Raw genomic sequence first — 16,752 nt, 5'->3', positions numbered from 1 at the left:
CCTGGAGTCCTCGTTTCTTCAGACATTTAGAGGGGCTTGTTCCTTCAGCTGCGACACTGCTGAGTAGATGTGTCTGTAGAGAGAATCCAAAATCAGGGCCATTAAAAAGAGCGTATCCTGGAGTAACTGTCTCTACTGTCCAGTTGAAGGTTTTCTACTAGATTTTGGAGGCAATCATGGAGCATTGCTGTGAGGATATGATTGCATTCAGCAGTAAGAGTGAGAAACTCTGTGTGGCGCAGCAGTCTGCTACCAGACCATGCTGCTTTGCCATCAGCAGCCAGAGTCTGAGAGAGCACAACTGGTCGTTCTCTCTCTCTCTCTCTCTCTCTCTCTCTCTCTCTCTCTCATCCTCTCTACACTCTCTCTCTCTACACTCTCTCTCTCTCTCACTCACTCACTCACTCACACTCTCTCTCTCTCGCTCTCTCTCTCTCTCTCTCTCTCTCACACTCTCTCTCTCTCTCTCTCTCTCTCTACTCTCACACTCTCTCTCTCTCTCTCTCTCTCTCTACTCTCACTCTCTCTCTCTCTCTCTCTCTCTCTCTCTACTCTCACTCTCTCTACTCTCAAGTGATATTGGGATATTGGGATTCCTCAGAGCGTCTCTCGACCGCCGGGCAATGCAACATTGCTTACAGATTCGAAAAAAGTGATGGTGTCAGAGGAGACTCGAATTACGTCTTTATCCTCCAAGTGTCGGAAGCATTGCTAGTGCTAGGGGGAGCTATGAAGGGGTGGGTTAATTTGCAGAACCAAGCAGGAGAGGTCAGGATGTTTGACCATCACCATGCTGAGTGTGTTTATTTGAAGAAGTGTCCACAAACATTTGGAGATGTATAGGGCCAAAAATACACATTGCTACATTATGGGGGTGTGTGTGTGGTATCCTGCGGTGGGCTGGTGTTGTGTCCAGGGTTCTGGCTGTGTTCTAGCCCTGCATCTAATGATTCCGGGTCGGCTCTGGACCCACCACAACCCTGACCAGGAAGAAGTGGAGAATACGGTGGAAGGTTGGATGAATATTAGCCCTAAAAAAAAAAGTGTTAAAGGGTTAACAGATGATCTCTATACTTTGTCTACTCTACTTTAACTTTACTTTGATGATCTCTTTTACTTTAATCTCTTAGAGGTCTGACCGGAGTGTTCTGCTTTGGCTGTGTTACAGACGGACAGGTTCTGCGTGTTGGAACATAAACAGACAGTGAGGTCTTCTGGTGCTTGACCATTTAGAGCCCAGGTCTTCAAATCTGGACCTTGAATCCAGTTTCCAGTCCTGGATTGTGTTGTTGGCTGTTAAGGAAGCAGATTGGCCATGTAGCGTCTTACCTACCAAGGGTTACAAGGTCCATATTGGAAGACCTCTGATTTAGAGTAACACAGGCAACCAGTGCAGCTCTTTCAGAAAACCAGGGGGGGGGGATGAAATGAAGATTCTCAAGAAAAACAGCGTCTGAGTCACACAGAGGCCTTGAGTCTTCAGTTTTGCAGTCCTTCACTTTGACGCAATGTGAATCTGGCAGCTGTTTCTTTCCTTGTTTCATTATTTCCTGATAAATAATAAATTACATTTGAAGGTCTTTCTTCTATAAAATCTCCAAAATGGCAACATGAGGTTATGTGACAGTGAGGATAAAAAAAGGTGATTAAAAGAAACCAAAGCTGCAAGGTTATGGGTTACTCTCCCTCCACTGCTACCAGATTTCTATTTTATATTTCTTTAAGGCTGCTGGTTGTGTACGTAATGAAAAAGTAAAGAAAAGCCTAAAATCTTCATTTTTTTTACAAAGAGTTTTTAGCTACTTTGTAAACTTTGTATAAACCATAAAGTCGCTCCTGTCAATCAGGCCCTACTTTTAATGCAAGTCTAATTAAAGTGTAATTAAATTTTATTCCAGATGATTTTGGACTCTTCACTGTTAAAAGCATAAGTTCGACAGATGGCCTCAAAAAGATGTGCAACAAAATTTTAAGTTAAGGGTACCATCATTTTTGTCCAGGCCTATTTTATGAGTTTATTTTTTTTTAATAATTCTGTTGAAGCATGGTTCAAAATTAGTGTTGGATTTTCATTTGTTGATTTTCATCGAATTTTTGTTTATTATTACTTTTGTCAGATTCAAGTTATTTCTGTGACCATTGTGGGTTTTTCTTTTATTAACCGAGGGGTACCAACAATTTGGTCCATGTGTGTATATGACGTCTATCTCTCAGTGTTTTCACATGAAACAAACAAAAGAAATCAAAGCTGCAAGGTTATGGGTTACACTACCTCACTGCTACCAGATTTCTATTTTATATTTCTTTAAGGCTGCTGGTTGTGCAAGTAATGAAAAAGTAAAGATAAGCCTAAAATCTTCATCTTTTTACAAAGAGTTTTTAGCTGCTTTAAACTTTGTATAAACCATAAAATCGCTGCTGTCAATCAGGCCCTACTTTTAATGCAAGTGTAATTCGGTGTAATTAAATTGTATTCCAGATGATTTTGGACTCTTCACTGTTAAAAGCACAAGTTCCTTGAGGAACATTGAGGGGTTCATCAATAAGACACTGGATTAACTTCTTAAGGTGCTTTGAGGAACCTTCAAGAAAAGATTTTTAGAAGACGAAGGTTCCTTGAAGGTTCCTTGAAAGTCACCTTAAGAAGTTCATCCACAGGTTCAAATTGAAGAACCCCTTAAAATTCCTCAAGAAGCGTATACTCCTAACAGTGTTCTGGTCCATTTCTCATAACATTCTTACAGAGATATCGGCAGATGACGATCAAACTATGGTTTGATGAAAAAAGGCAAAAATCTGGAGTTAGAAGGTTTTGCTATGACTGTAACACTGTGGGATATTTTGTTTGTTTGTTTTTCTTCTTGTGAATTGTACGACCCAAACCACCCAGTGGCTGGTGGTGTTGAACTCAAGCTAGCGACAGAGGGTGCTGGTGTACTTCCACTGACTGACTGACACTGAGAGAGTGGAGTCTGATCTATTGACTGACCCTGAGGAACAGTGCTTGTGATGGGGCGAGCTGGGGCCGGTCAGCAGTTGCTGGTTGCATTATTGGTAATTACTCACATTTACAATGTCGTGCAGCTACAACCAAAGAGCATACAGATTCTAGTGACATACAGTGATGTGAAAATATTAGGACACCCTTGAAAACTGTAGTGCTTTTAAACATTAAAACATCTGGTCTACATTTGAACAATATTGGGAGATATAGAGATAATTAAAGATAATGCTGGTACTGTGACTTCAATCATTTATAAATAGTTCTGAGCAGAGGAGGATAGATGGGTCCCCACTTGTGAGTCTTGGTTCCTCCCAAGGTTTCTTCCTACACCTCTGAGGGAGTTCTTGCTACTGTCGCCCTCAGCTTTGCTCACTGAGGGTCTCCTGTCCTTTTACTGGAGTCCTGTAAAGCTGCTTTGTGCTGATGCCGGTTGTAAAAGCTGTACAGATGAACCTGAATTCATTTGATTTGATAAAACTGAACTTGCTGAGACGGCCTGATCTGGTCATGTTGGCAGTTGTTTTAGTTCTGATTTAGTGGACGGTGGAACGGCTGATTTTCTAACGGTTCTGAGATCTTCTTAACACCCTTCCGAGACTAATCTGCATCTACAACCTTCCTTCTGAAGGCCTCAGAGAGCTCTTTGGATCTGGTCATGGTGATCTTCTCCACTCATGTGAATGTGGGGGATGTCCTCTTTTTCTGCTTTTCTCATAATTCAATTTTACAAATGATTATTAAAGGCATTTCACAGTTGCATGTGTTTAGTTATATGACGTCTATCTCTCAGTGTTTTCACATGAAGATAAAAAGTCCATAACGAAAATAGCTGAAATACCTGCATCTACCTCCAGCCCATCCATCTCTCTGGCTACATACGTTCTTACATGGATACCCACACAGATACCTACCTACCTGCCTACATATATAACTACATATTGTCGCTGTCCTATGAAAAACATGTATCTCCAAAAAGGTGACTTCACAGGAGTAGGCACAAGTGCTCTGAACTTTAACTGGAAGTCAATGTAAAAAAAAAAGAAGAGCTTATTCCACATAATTTAGAGCATTTCTATTGGTCCATGCATCCAGCATTATTATACACCGCGTTCAGGCAGTGGTGGCTCAGCGGTTAGAGCGTCGGGCTATCGATAACAGGGTTGTGGGTTCGATTCCTGGGCTCTGCAAGCTGCCACTGTTAGGCCCTTGAGCAAGGCCCTTCACCCTCTCTGCTCCCTGGGTGCTGGAGTTGGCTGTCCACCACTCTGTGTGTGTGTGTACTCACTGCCCCTAGTTCACTAGTGTGTGTGTGTGTGTGTGTGTGTGTGTGTGTGTGTGTGTGTGTTCACTACCACAGATGGGTTAAATGCGGAGGACACATTTCACTGTACCTTTACCAGAGCAGCTACAGGGTTCAAACCATGGAGGAAACAAAACTGCGCTGCCCAGCAGAGATACTTTAAAAAATAAGAAATAATAATAAATACTTTAAAAAAGGACGAAGGTTTTCATGGGACGTCTGTATAAAAAGTTTGGAGACAGATGTACAAGGGCGGCGGGAGTCTTATTGCACATAAGGTCTGTTTATTGCACTCAACAACATACAACGTTTTCTAAGAGTTACTTTATTCGAGTCTACATTGATACAGTTCCCTCTTTTTGTCGCTTCAGTGATGTGGTGCGTCATGGTTTCAGTGACTAAAACCAACCAAACTGAGAGAATCAAGAGTTTGGCCTTTGAATCCCTCATTTTAAAGCCAGACAGCGTGCGATTGCAATGACCACTGGTTTCTGAAAGTAGGATGAGCACACAGGGACTCTAAATATCAGAAAACACACCAAATAAAAGAAATTAAAAAATGAAAAAAAAAAATCAACAATGGTTTGGGAGTAGAGAAGTAAACAAGTAAACACATGGGAAACAGTCACATGTCTACTCGAAAAGAAATGTGAATTGTACAGCCCCTAACACCCCCCCCCCTCCTTCAAGGGTGTATAAGTAGAAGAGTGACAGTAATACAGAGTAGTGTAGAAAGTGTCTGATAGGATGAGTGACACTATATATATATATTAGATCTTGTTTTAAATACCATCCATATTCAAGAATCATTACAAAGAACAGTCCGAGAATAAACGCTTTGTCTTTCAAATAAATATATACATCATCAACTGAGGCATCCATCCGTTACAGAAAACCATTTGGACAAATGTGGGAAATCACAGAGTCGGGATGGGCAATATGACGATGCTTTACTGTAGGAATCATCAGTACCTCCTGAACCCTGACTTCTGCATTCTACACTACAGAGAGAGCGGAGTTAGTCCTGTCCGGCGGTGTTCAGAGCAGCACAGCATGTGAAACATTAAATAATGATGGTAATAGTAATAATAATCGCACTCATAATTCGTGAATCATGGTGTCCGCTTACATTTTTTGAGTCATATATGCGATCCTGTGACCCAAAACCAGTTCGGAAGTAGGACGTAAGCATCACAGTCTTACCCTGTAGCTCATATTTTCACCTGACTGTGATGAGATTATGATGTAATGACCAGCTGGATTATCTTCTAGGGTCGGGGAGCGATATCCACGTTTCCCGTACCGTCGTACAGCATTACCGAGGCCTAGTGCAGAGGGTTCTGCGATTCCGTGGCTTCCATACCATCGCATTCTGCGTCATTTTGGATTCTAGCAGATACAAACTAGCTGAGGATAGTTTCTGAAGAGTGAAGCACTTCTGTACGTCGCACTGGAGAAGATCGTCTGATAAATGTCGTTAATGTAAACGTCAATTATTTTCCAAACAAAAAATGATGAAATACAAAGTTTCGTTTGCTCACAGGGTCACAGACTAAGTGAACACTGTGCTCGATTTTTAAATCTGTCATTTAATAACGTGTGAAACAGTCAGTCTGACACCAGTTACAAATCCTGAACTGCTCCTGAATTAGCATTAGCTTAGTTAGCAGACGAGAAGGACTCAAATCTAGCGAATCTAGCTGAGCTTACGTTTTGCTCCATGGTTTTGGATAGCTAGCCCTTGCTTAGCTAGCTCAGCTAGCTACAGCTCCACTGAGTATCAGACAGCCCGGTGAGGCTGCTGCTGACTAACTGCTGAGCTCCAGACGAAGTGTTGGCGATAAAAGCTCTTGTCTGAGAGCGAAGTCAAGCAGTCTGTGTTGGGAATAACAACGAAGTGAAAGGTTAAATTATGGCAAAACAATAAAAGAAATATCACATGGCATGTGAAACTGAAACGAGAAAACCATCATTTGGATTATATCAGCACTTATTTCAGTTATTAGGAAAATATCATCGGCCTCATCGGCCCGGGGCTGGTACATTAGATAAGCCAGAGTCAGAGTTTTGGAATAGAAACAGGCAAGGGTCAATCAGCCAAATTATTACATTGCTTTTGGGACTGCCTCTTCCTTTAATTAGGCAACTGCCTTTAAAACAGTGAATACTATTATTTATATTACGACTCTGACTGGAATGTGTGTGAATACAAAATACGAAAGTACCTGGAATGTGTGTGTGTGTTTTCGTGTATTTATTTAGGCCATCATTAATGATACACTGTAAGAAGAGGTTTGCCCATTTAGCCCCAAAAATGACTTCATTGGGTAACGAGCAGATAAACTTATTGAGTTATTCAACTCAAATAAATACTTTACATTTTGTAAACACGGCCCCACTGGTGCTGGTACTGGTTTTTGACTTTTGCAACTACAAGCAAACCTCAGACTAAGTAAATACTTTGATATTATATGGTGTGAAAGTTTTAAAAACGTGAAAATATGTAAAGAAAAATGTCGTTTTACAGTTCGGTCATATTGCCCACCCCTAACACAAAGCACATAGAGTTAGCTCTCTGAGCAGAACTGGTAATGTAAGGTATTTAGAGTCATGTTATACTGATATGCTGTTGTTCTTCAGTCTTTATAAATATTAAAAACATCACAAATCTAAGCTCTGACATATTCTTTATAAAACTAGGTAAATTTAGTAAACATTCAGCAACAATAAAGATAACATAGTAATACTAGTAATGCTGTACATATATATATATATATATATATATATATATATATATACACACACGTCTTCTTTTTTAAAGATTTGTTTTCTTGGTATTATAAACATCGATCGTACCTAAACATACACGACCATGATAACAAAACCCGTACGAACTTATCAAACGTTGTGACAGTCACTGCAAATAGAAACGTCTTAAATAGTAACAGTGCTATTCTAGAAATGCTAAAAATCCACGTCATATTTCCTAACAAGTCATTTTAAAAATCCGTGAAGAAAAACTATATGGACATTTTCTCTGTGTGCAGGAGTACTAGTAACAAAACTGCATCTTTATTTGAAATCTCAATCGCAGATCTAGTTATTACTCTATTACTCTATCTCTCTCGCCCTCTCGCTCTCTCTCTCTCTCGTTCTCAGTCGAAATACTCAGACACCCTAAATAATAAGTCTCACATCCCAAAAAAAAACACATTGGGACGTTTTGTTTTTTTTTCGTCCACAGTTACGGAAGTATTGCTACGGTCAGTGCAAACATATACTGTAGTTACAACACGACAAGATTACTTAACATCTCGGGTTTACGAACACAAATCTAACTAGTTTCCGAGGTCGGAGGCAAGAAGAGGTGTGAACAAGATGTGTGAACTGTACCTGTATGACGTAGGTGCATGCATGCTTGACCGACACGACTATATTGTTGGAAAAGTCAGAGCACACCAAATTGTGTAATTGTTCAGCGAGCGCTCCTTATTCCGTTAAGAGACTTCTTAAAGCCACGTTCTGCCATTTTACGCTATAAACGTAAAGAAGATCTCAGCTCAAAATATATATTCCATGCTCTTATGAGGTGAATACTCAAAGTAATGGATTTTTAAGATGTAAAGCACCTCATGGTCCTGGCTACTCACGTACTCACGTTTAGCAGGCTGAAGATTCTCCACAAGGGGGCAACAATAGTGCTCAAATACCTTTTGGTGCTTCGCATCAGTAACACTGCGTATCCTAGGTTTTTGTAGATGCCCCTAAATCAATCGCTACTGAAATGACCAGAATGAAGATGACGTTTAGTTTTAGAAGCCATGCAGCTTCAGTGAGTGGGTCGATATGCTTTGCTAGCCTTTAGTGCAGTGTCAGCTGTTCCGCAGTAAGCACCTCTGGTTTCATGGTTGATGAGGAATGGGGGCTTCTCATCCAAATGAGACTGACTCTGAAAGATCTTAACTAAAGCTGTGGTGAACCCACTGTGGTGAAACCTTCTTAGACCGAGGTTGGACTCTTTCTGGAGTTCTGAATGAAGAGTCCATCACCTTCATTCGGGTTCCGTTGAAGTAGTCTTTTCCTCCACTGTGTCTCTGGTACCACTGGCCTCGGGTCCGGTTCGGGTCATGAATGACAAACTCCAGTGTAAACCACACAAAATGAATCATACTCAAATGATGAAATGAAGGTGGTCTGAATGGTGGATGGATTTGGACGGGTCAGGGTGCCGTCTGTCTGCATGCGAGGCTCTAAAGCTGACCGAAGAGGATGGAGCAGAGGAGAAAGACGGAGTAGAGCAGCATGAGGCCCAGGCCCAATCGCCGGTCCAGCTTCCAGCCGTTCAGGTGGACACTCATGACCTGGTACACACACAAAGCAAATGAACAGTGAATCTGCAGGTCATTAAAAAAAAGCCATGTTCTGCAGTCTGAGCATTCTGTACGGGGGGATGCTGGTAGCACTCTCTTAAAAAAGAGAACACCCACACCAGCAGGATCTCACTAATGCACATACACAATATGACAAAAGTATTGGGACACAACACTTAATCACTGAATTCAGATGTATAAAAACAAGCACTAGCCATGCAGTCTGTCTTTACATACACTAGTAAAAGACTGGGAGGTTCTAAAGAGCTCACTGAACTCTAGCGTGGTTCTGTATGTAATAGAAGACACCTCTGCAACAACAAGAAATCAGCTGGTGAAATTTCCTCCCTCTTAGATCTTCCACCATCATTATCATCATTATTCTTGAACAGTGGAGGCGTTTAGGAACCACAGCAACTCGGGTATGAAGTGTCAGACCACGCAGAGTTACAGAGTGCAACTCCATATTAAAGCCTATGAATTAAGAATGGGATGGCATAAAAGCTCCTGTAGGTGTAATGTGTAGATGTCCCAATACTTTTGTCCTTATAGTGTATGTTTGTAGCAGGTAGCGGGTATGAGGGTCCCCTGGGGTAGCTCAGGTTTGTCTGATCACACAGTGCTGAAAACATCTGGAAATGTGAGCACAGCCAAAAAAAAAGTGTGTGTGTGTGTGTGTGTGTGTGTGAGAAAGAGTGTGTTGGGAAAGGAGGCACTCACAGTGAGGAAGACTGATGCTAGTAGCAGGATCACAGAGTACACCAGGCCTTTATTGTTGATTAACACCTGAAAAAAGGCATTACAGAATTAGTGGCTATCAATAGGAAGTCCTGCAGGACCGTCTGGAGGACCAGGTGTTGTACTGATGTGCAGTGTAGGTCCTTCATTACCCCTTTACACACTAGTGTGTTTACTGTGCAGTGTGTAATGAGCAGCAGAGTGAGGAATAGATCTGTACGCATGAGTGCTGATCGGATTCTGTACAGAATTCAGCCGACCTCGTGAAAAGCCCGGTGTGAACACTAGTGGTGTATGGATCGCTCCCCACAGTCCGGGACGCGCAGGAATCGTGGATAACTCGCCAGAGAAACAGACCATGTCAAAATAAAAGTCACTAACAGTAATAAAGAAACAGACCATGTCAAAATAAAAGTCACTAACAGTAATAAAGAAACAGACCATGTCAAAATAAAAGTCACTAAAACAACCCAACAAACAGGCTACGTAAAAAAGTCACTAATACAACTGAACAAACTGTGTCGCAATACAAGTCACTAATACAAACGAACAGGCCGACCGTGACAAAATAAAAGTCACTAATGCAAACAAACCAACAGGCTGTGTCAGAATAAAATTCACTAATACAACACAACAAACAGGCTACGTAAAAAAGTCACTAATACAAATGAAGAAACAGACCATGTCAAAGTAAAAGTCACTAATACAACCCAGCAAACAGGCCATGTAAAAAAGTCACTAATGCAAATGAAGAACTGAAAAACAAACTGTGTCACATGTCACTAATACAAACGAACAGACCGACCGTGCCAAAATAAAAGTCACTAATGCAAACAAAGAAACAGACTGTGTCATAATAATAGTCACCGATACAAACCAACAGGCTGTGTCAGAATAAAAGTCACTAATACAACCCAACAAACAGGCCACGTAAAAAAGTCACTAATACGAATGAAGATACAGACCGTGTCAAAATAAAAGTCACTAATACAACCCAACAAACAGGCCATGTAAAAAAAGTCACTAATACAAATGAAGAAACAGACCGTGTCTGAGTGTGGCATGACTAATCAACCAACATCAGTACCTCACTGATGCTCTTGTGGCTAAACACAATCAAATGATCATAGCAATGATTTAAAATATAGTGTGAAACCTTTCCAGAAGTGTAAATAGAGGCTGGTACAGCAGCAAAGGTAGCACAAACTCCCCTTCAGAGTTTGATTTTGGAAGAAACGTTGGATGATTGTCCACAAACGTATGGCTACACAGTGTATCTTCTATAAAGAGTGAGAAAGAGGTGCTTACTGCTGATCCGTGGGACACCACCAGTGTTCTGAGCGCCCATGGAAAGCCCAGGCCCAGCAAGATGTCAAAGATATTACTGCCTATGGAGTTAGATACTGCCATGTCTCCCATACCTGAAACACACAGACAGCGAGAACACTCAATTCAGCCATTTCAGGTGAATGAAAAAAAATAAATAAATAATAAAAAAAAAAATATATATATATATATAAACACAACTAAAACATGATGTCCTGTCTACATTAGGAATGAGACACACAGAGGTGACTCTCGTGACGCACCTTGGCGGGCTACGATGAGGCTAGCCATGCAGTCTGGTACGCTGGTGCCCGCTGCCAAGAAAGTGATGCCCATGATATAGTCGGGGATGTCCAGAGCGTCGCTGATGACAGTGACCTATAAGCACAGATACAGTGCCTATAACAAGTATTCATCCCCTTTTGATTCTTTCCCCCTTTTAATCATAAATCATGGTCAGTATAATCTTTTGTTTTTTACAAGATTGTTCAAAAATCATCTTGAATGTCTTTCAATTGAAAACAGATTTCTACAAAATAATGTAAATTATATATATATATATATATATATATATATATATATATATATATATGTCTGCTTTGATAAGTTAATACATGCTAGAAACAATGCAGATCAACACTTCATAGTCATAGTTTAACGTAATTACCACCTCAGTGATATCGGTTGTACCCTGAAAGGTCCAGTTTGAAATAACTCAATAGCATTAACCACCATTTAGTATGACCTCATTTGTATAACTTCAACTGACTGCTGCTATCTTTCATTTTTTCTGAATACAAAGTCACTCTGCCCTAAGATGAGCACTGGAGAAAGGTGCACAACACTGCGGGAGTACAAGTCTCATAAATCCATGCGTCGAAGGCATGGACAATCAAACCATAGACTTTATATGAGAGTGGACTGGATAACACAAAGGGAAGCCAGAGTGTTTCCTACGCCCTCTGGTGGCTGGCTGCAGTTCAACTTTTAACTTTGCCCGATCCCATATAAGTAAACAGAGCAGAAAGGAAACTCATTTAAAATGACGCATCCAGTATCTTGCCATTTGCCCCCCATCTCCTTACATCCCCCAAATGTTCTTCTTCACAATTAATGCATTTTATAACGCTGTGAGGTGATTGCCAGCGTGTTGATACTGACCATCTGGGGGCTCAGAAGGGCTCAGCAGCCTAATCAACTTCCACTATGTCCCAGGGGTCTAAGCACCTCTGTCTGTGCTCTCTCTGGATAGGTAGATGAAGCCTTCTCCTCTCATCCCTCTTAAGCGTTGTTGGCTTCTGTTAGGCGTCTGTTAGCTGGTGTGGAGAAGCTGGGGACCCGGTGCTTTACTCAGAGTTTGAAAAGAGGCAGTTCCTGGCTTTGCACGTAGTGGAGGACATGTGTGTAAGGTCCTTACCCTCCCAGTGTCGAGAGCATTGCTAGTGCTAAGGGGAGCTACGAAAGGGGTGGGTTAATTGGCAGTACCAGACTTGCATCCTGTATATGCTTATATGGGTGGGGTTGGGTGGTCACCTTCTCACCATTGCACATGCTCTGGCTCCAACTTTCCTCTACTGTGCAAACACAAACAAGACGGGGGCTTCAATTTCGGTCATCTTCGTAATGGGGGTGAACGGGGACATACTGTCCACTCTTATATACAGTCTATGGTTTAAAACACCGAATACACAGTACACGGTCTGAATGAAATGATTGGACAAGGATTGTACAGTCCTTTGGCCTTTGGCCTCCACAGATACCAATCAATTTTTTTTATTTTTATTATTTTTATTGACAGAGAATTTGAGTTTTTGATTACTCTAGATTACACCAAAATAGTTTCTAAAATAAATCCCATACTGCTGCTTTAACTGGACCATCCTATTCTCTCTTACCATCCAGACCATCATGTAAGAGAAGATGGCGATCCAGAGTGTGGAGCTGATGAAGGTGAACATGAACCAGCGATGCCAGCGTGGCAGAACACAGTTGGGCACTGTGTAGTACAGCAGCAGGCCCAGCGGCCATGACACTACCCACTTAACACGGGCTGCACACCCAGCTGAAAAACACACACACACACACACACACACACACACACACACACACACATATTAGGGATGCATGATCAGAACTGGAGAAGATCTGAGAGGATCTGACCCAACAGAACAACAGTCAGCAGCTCTAGCCTTGCACTAACCTGGCACATGTAGAGGTCTGAAGGGTTCATCTCCATCATCCTCTTCTTCAGGCTGAGGGTTGTCTGCTGCTTTCACTCCTCCATCTCTGTCTATCCTCTCTCCATCTTCCAGGGGCCTCTCCACACTTCCCCCGTTCTCGATCCCTCCAGAGCCGAAGGACTTTACTGGGCTGCCCCCCTGCCCTGACTCCCTTATCAGTCTCTGCCTCTGAAAACCAAAGAGAAAAGAAATATAAACCACATACAGAAAAAAATAACCCAGTAAAACCAATAAAACTGTCCAACTGTCCAACTCCCCGTGGCAGTCTTGATGATTGAATGGTAGAAATGGAAAAATCGATCGGCTATGTATTGTTATCTGCCAATTTTCAGACCAAATATGTTATCAGTGATCGTCTGACTGATTTCTAGCCAATCTTGAGAGCTGGACAGCTCTTATACTTTTTGCGGCAGAGTTGTATGAAATCACAAGACGCTGCAGTTCCTCACTGAACCTCTAGATGGAAGTATGGATCTGGTACACAGCAGCAGCGTTGCACGAGGTCACAAGACGGTGCAGTTTGTCGGTCAACCACTAGATGTCAATACAGCCCTAATACATAGCTGCAGCTATGTAAGATCACGTGGCGGTGCAGTTCCTTGTTCAACCGCTAGATGGCTATATGTAGTGCTGACAGAATGTCGCCAATGTACCCAATTTTCCTCCCCAATTTTAGATTAGCCAATTAGGGTAAGGACTGACACATGCCTCCTCTGACACAAGCCCCGCCTCTTGCTAAACTGCCACCAATGCAATGCAACGTCACCGGGCAACCAACGTGCTCAGAGGAAAGCACCGGGTACCCAGCTCTAATGCATCGGCTAGCAAGGCCAATTGTGCTGTCTCTGCCTCTGACTGCCGATGGCAAGCAGCGTGACCCAGAATTCGAACCAGCAATCCTCTGGCAATAGGGGCCACTGGACCACCCGGAGCCCCAGTCTAGAATGTGTAAAAGTAACTCTGCCTCGTGGAGGAAGCAAGACATTACAGAGTAAAGACTTTTAACGCCTCTGATCGGATACCCCTCTCGAGAGTACATCACTCAGCCCATTACTGAAAGGTCACTTCTCTGGACTGTGTTGCCCACCTCGCTGATGAGCACGCGGCCGGCCATACTGAGACGAGTGCGCGGTGAGAAGTGTGGAGTGATCATGATGCGCAGTCCGGCCTCCGGGAAGGAGAGCTGGTGTGGCCTGAGAATCAGCAGCTCATCCACCATCACAACTGGGGACTCCTGCTGTCCAGCGCCAGCCTGACCTAAGATCAGTATAAAGATGCGTCAATCACACTGAAAATACAGGGTAATACTGAGAGAGACTGGCTGGTATGGGTGTAACATAAGGTGTGTGATCAATAAATGTGGTGTATGTGAGAAATATAGCTACATTATATGGACAAAAGTATTGGGACACCTGCTCATTCACTGGTTCTAAAATCAAGGGTGTTAAAAAATAGTTTATCCTGCTCTCTCTACTGTACAGAAGGCTTTTGGAGGAGCATTGATGTGAGAATTTGATTGCATTTAACAACAAGAGCAGTAGTGGGATCAGGATTTTGGATGATCGCCACCCCACCCCCAACTCCCTAACTCGTCCCAAAAGCACCATAATGTCAGAGAACACAGTTCCACTGCTCCACACCTCAATACTGGGACTGTATACCTCTCTAGCCCATGCCAGGCATTATGCATGGTGCCAGCAGTACTTCTATACAGGGACGAGACAAGCTATATGTGTGCATTTGCACATTTGTGTCAGCAATGGGTGCAACTTAAAGAAGCTTAATGCATTCATTAGAAGAAGGGGTGTCTACAAACATTTGGATACATAATGTAGGTGTGTGTATGTTTAGTATTCAGATGTGGATTTATGGAAGTGTGCCATGCCTCAAACAAAGGAGATTCCTGAGGACCTCAGAATAAGAGCTATTGAAGCTCACCAGGCTGGAAAAAGTTACAGTTTCTAAAGGGTCTCTTTGGTCTCCCTAAGGGTTTGGCCTCCTCTACTTTAAGGCAAATGACATAGAAATGGAGGACATTCAGCACCACTGTTGCAATCCCAATACGTCCAGCAAAAATAACTCCAAGGGGATGGGGAATAATACACTGCTCAAAAAAATAAAGGGAACACTTTAACAACACAATATAACTCAACACAAAATCAAACTTAGGAAGCAACACTGATTGACAATCAATTTCACATGCTGTTGTGCAAATGGAATAGACAACCAGTGGAAATTATTGGCAATTAGCAAGACACACTCAATAAAGGAGTGGTTCTGCAGGTGGAGACCACAGACCACTTGTCAGTACCTATGCTTTCTGGCTGATGTTTTGATCACTTTTGAATGTTGGTGGTGCTTTCACACTCGTGGTAGCATGAGACGGACTCTACGAACCACACAAGTGGCTCAGGTAGTGCAGCTTATCCAGGATGGCACAGTAATGCGGAGGCTGGAGACGGGAGACAGGCCAGTACACCAGGAGACGTGGAGGAGACCGTAGGAGGGCAACAACCCAGCAGCAGTGTATAACCCAAATGGGCCCCATTTTTAACCCCTCCTGGTCCCATCACTGACCCTGGTTGACCTTCAGTTGGGCTACCCATACAGACCCCACATGGGTATATTATCTGGGGACATGACAGGTATCTGTCTGTACACTGCAGCTTAACCATAAATTGGTCATGCAACAAGACAATGACCCTAAGCCGGTCAATATTTTGGTCAGGTCAAAGTTCAGATCTTAACCTAATTGAAAAACTGTGGAAGGGCCTAAAAGAGAGGAGCTAACATGAGAAAACCCACCAACATCACTGAGTTGAAGCAACAATGAGCGCCCGGCTGATTACCAGTTACCAGAAACGTCTGGTTAAAGCTACTGCTGCTTACATCAGGTGCTCATGGCAAAGGTTCACATACTTTTTCCAACAAAGATATATATGTTAATTTCCCTCAATAAATAACTAATGCTTGCAACATTGATGTGACCATTGATGTGTTATTCAATATATTCAGCTGTGTGTGGGCTTTATACGCAACTGAACAGTGCAGCAGATAAGACGCACAGGAGCCAGAGCTCTCTCAGATGAGTACTGAGTGTTTATCACACTCATTTCACGAAGATGACACAACACTGCGCCAGACTGAACTCAGATCAGCACAGAGACAACGCTCACACTGCAAACAGACTGCAAGTAAACTCACTGATCTCAGATCAGTGCATATTTGACCAGTCTAAAGGTGAAATCTGCCCTACGTCAGCTTGAAGTATTAGCCCCGCTGAAGTCTGCACCTACACTTGCTGATCTCAGAGCCAGGTGATGAGGTTTATATCTGAAGACGATTAAAAAGTTGGACTCTGGTGTACGTCAGGCTGACGGCAACACCGCCCTCCTCAAACACACCGGACTCTCCCAGATAACGACGTGACTGTTACAGAAAACACTGGCCAAGCAGCATGATGACAGTGCCAAATACACACATACACACTCACACACACTCACACACACACAGACACAAAACATACGAACAGACTGACAAGAACATAAACACATGCCGGCCCACACTAAATTAGGAAAAGAAAAAGTTACAGCAACAGCGTGGAGCCCCGGCCAAGAACAGCAGAAACACCAGAGTAATAATGGGACTTAATCAAAACAGCGTTTCTAAAAAACACTATCAGACTCGCTTGAAGAAAAGCAATAGTGGAATAGATCCTGTCCAGTGAACAGACGAGTCATTCTACCAAAAAAGTGGCTTTTGAGCAGTTGAGCG

At 42.6% G+C, this 16,752-nt stretch overlaps 1 protein-coding gene across 1 annotated transcript in view; it reads right to left on the bottom strand.

Annotated features, from left to right (window-relative positions):
• Positions 1-4,566: 4,566 nt before the first annotated feature.
• The window catches only part of LOC140536851 (sodium/potassium/calcium exchanger 3), a 72,215-nt gene continuing 60,029 nt past the window's right edge, over positions 4,567-16,752 (bottom strand). The window contains exons 11-17 of the mRNA XM_072658947.1: positions 14,066-14,235; positions 12,939-13,146; positions 12,634-12,800; positions 11,002-11,116; positions 10,721-10,833; positions 9,395-9,460; positions 4,567-8,665 (exon numbers count right to left, since the gene is read on the bottom strand). Of these exons, the coding sequence (XP_072515048.1) occupies positions 8,555-8,665; positions 9,395-9,460; positions 10,721-10,833; positions 11,002-11,116; positions 12,634-12,800; positions 12,939-13,146; positions 14,066-14,235 (950 nt within the window). The 3' untranslated portion in view covers positions 4,567-8,554. The remainder of the gene's footprint in view (positions 8,666-9,394; positions 9,461-10,720; positions 10,834-11,001; positions 11,117-12,633; positions 12,801-12,938; positions 13,147-14,065; positions 14,236-16,752) is intronic.

This window comes from Salminus brasiliensis, chromosome 1 (assembly GCF_030463535.1).
Source record: "Salminus brasiliensis chromosome 1, fSalBra1.hap2, whole genome shotgun sequence".
In the NCBI taxonomy this organism is placed as follows: Eukaryota; Metazoa; Chordata; class Actinopteri; order Characiformes; family Bryconidae; genus Salminus; species Salminus brasiliensis.
The sequence above is the reverse complement of the archived record's forward strand: the minus strand, read 5'-3'. Positions and strand labels throughout refer to the sequence as shown.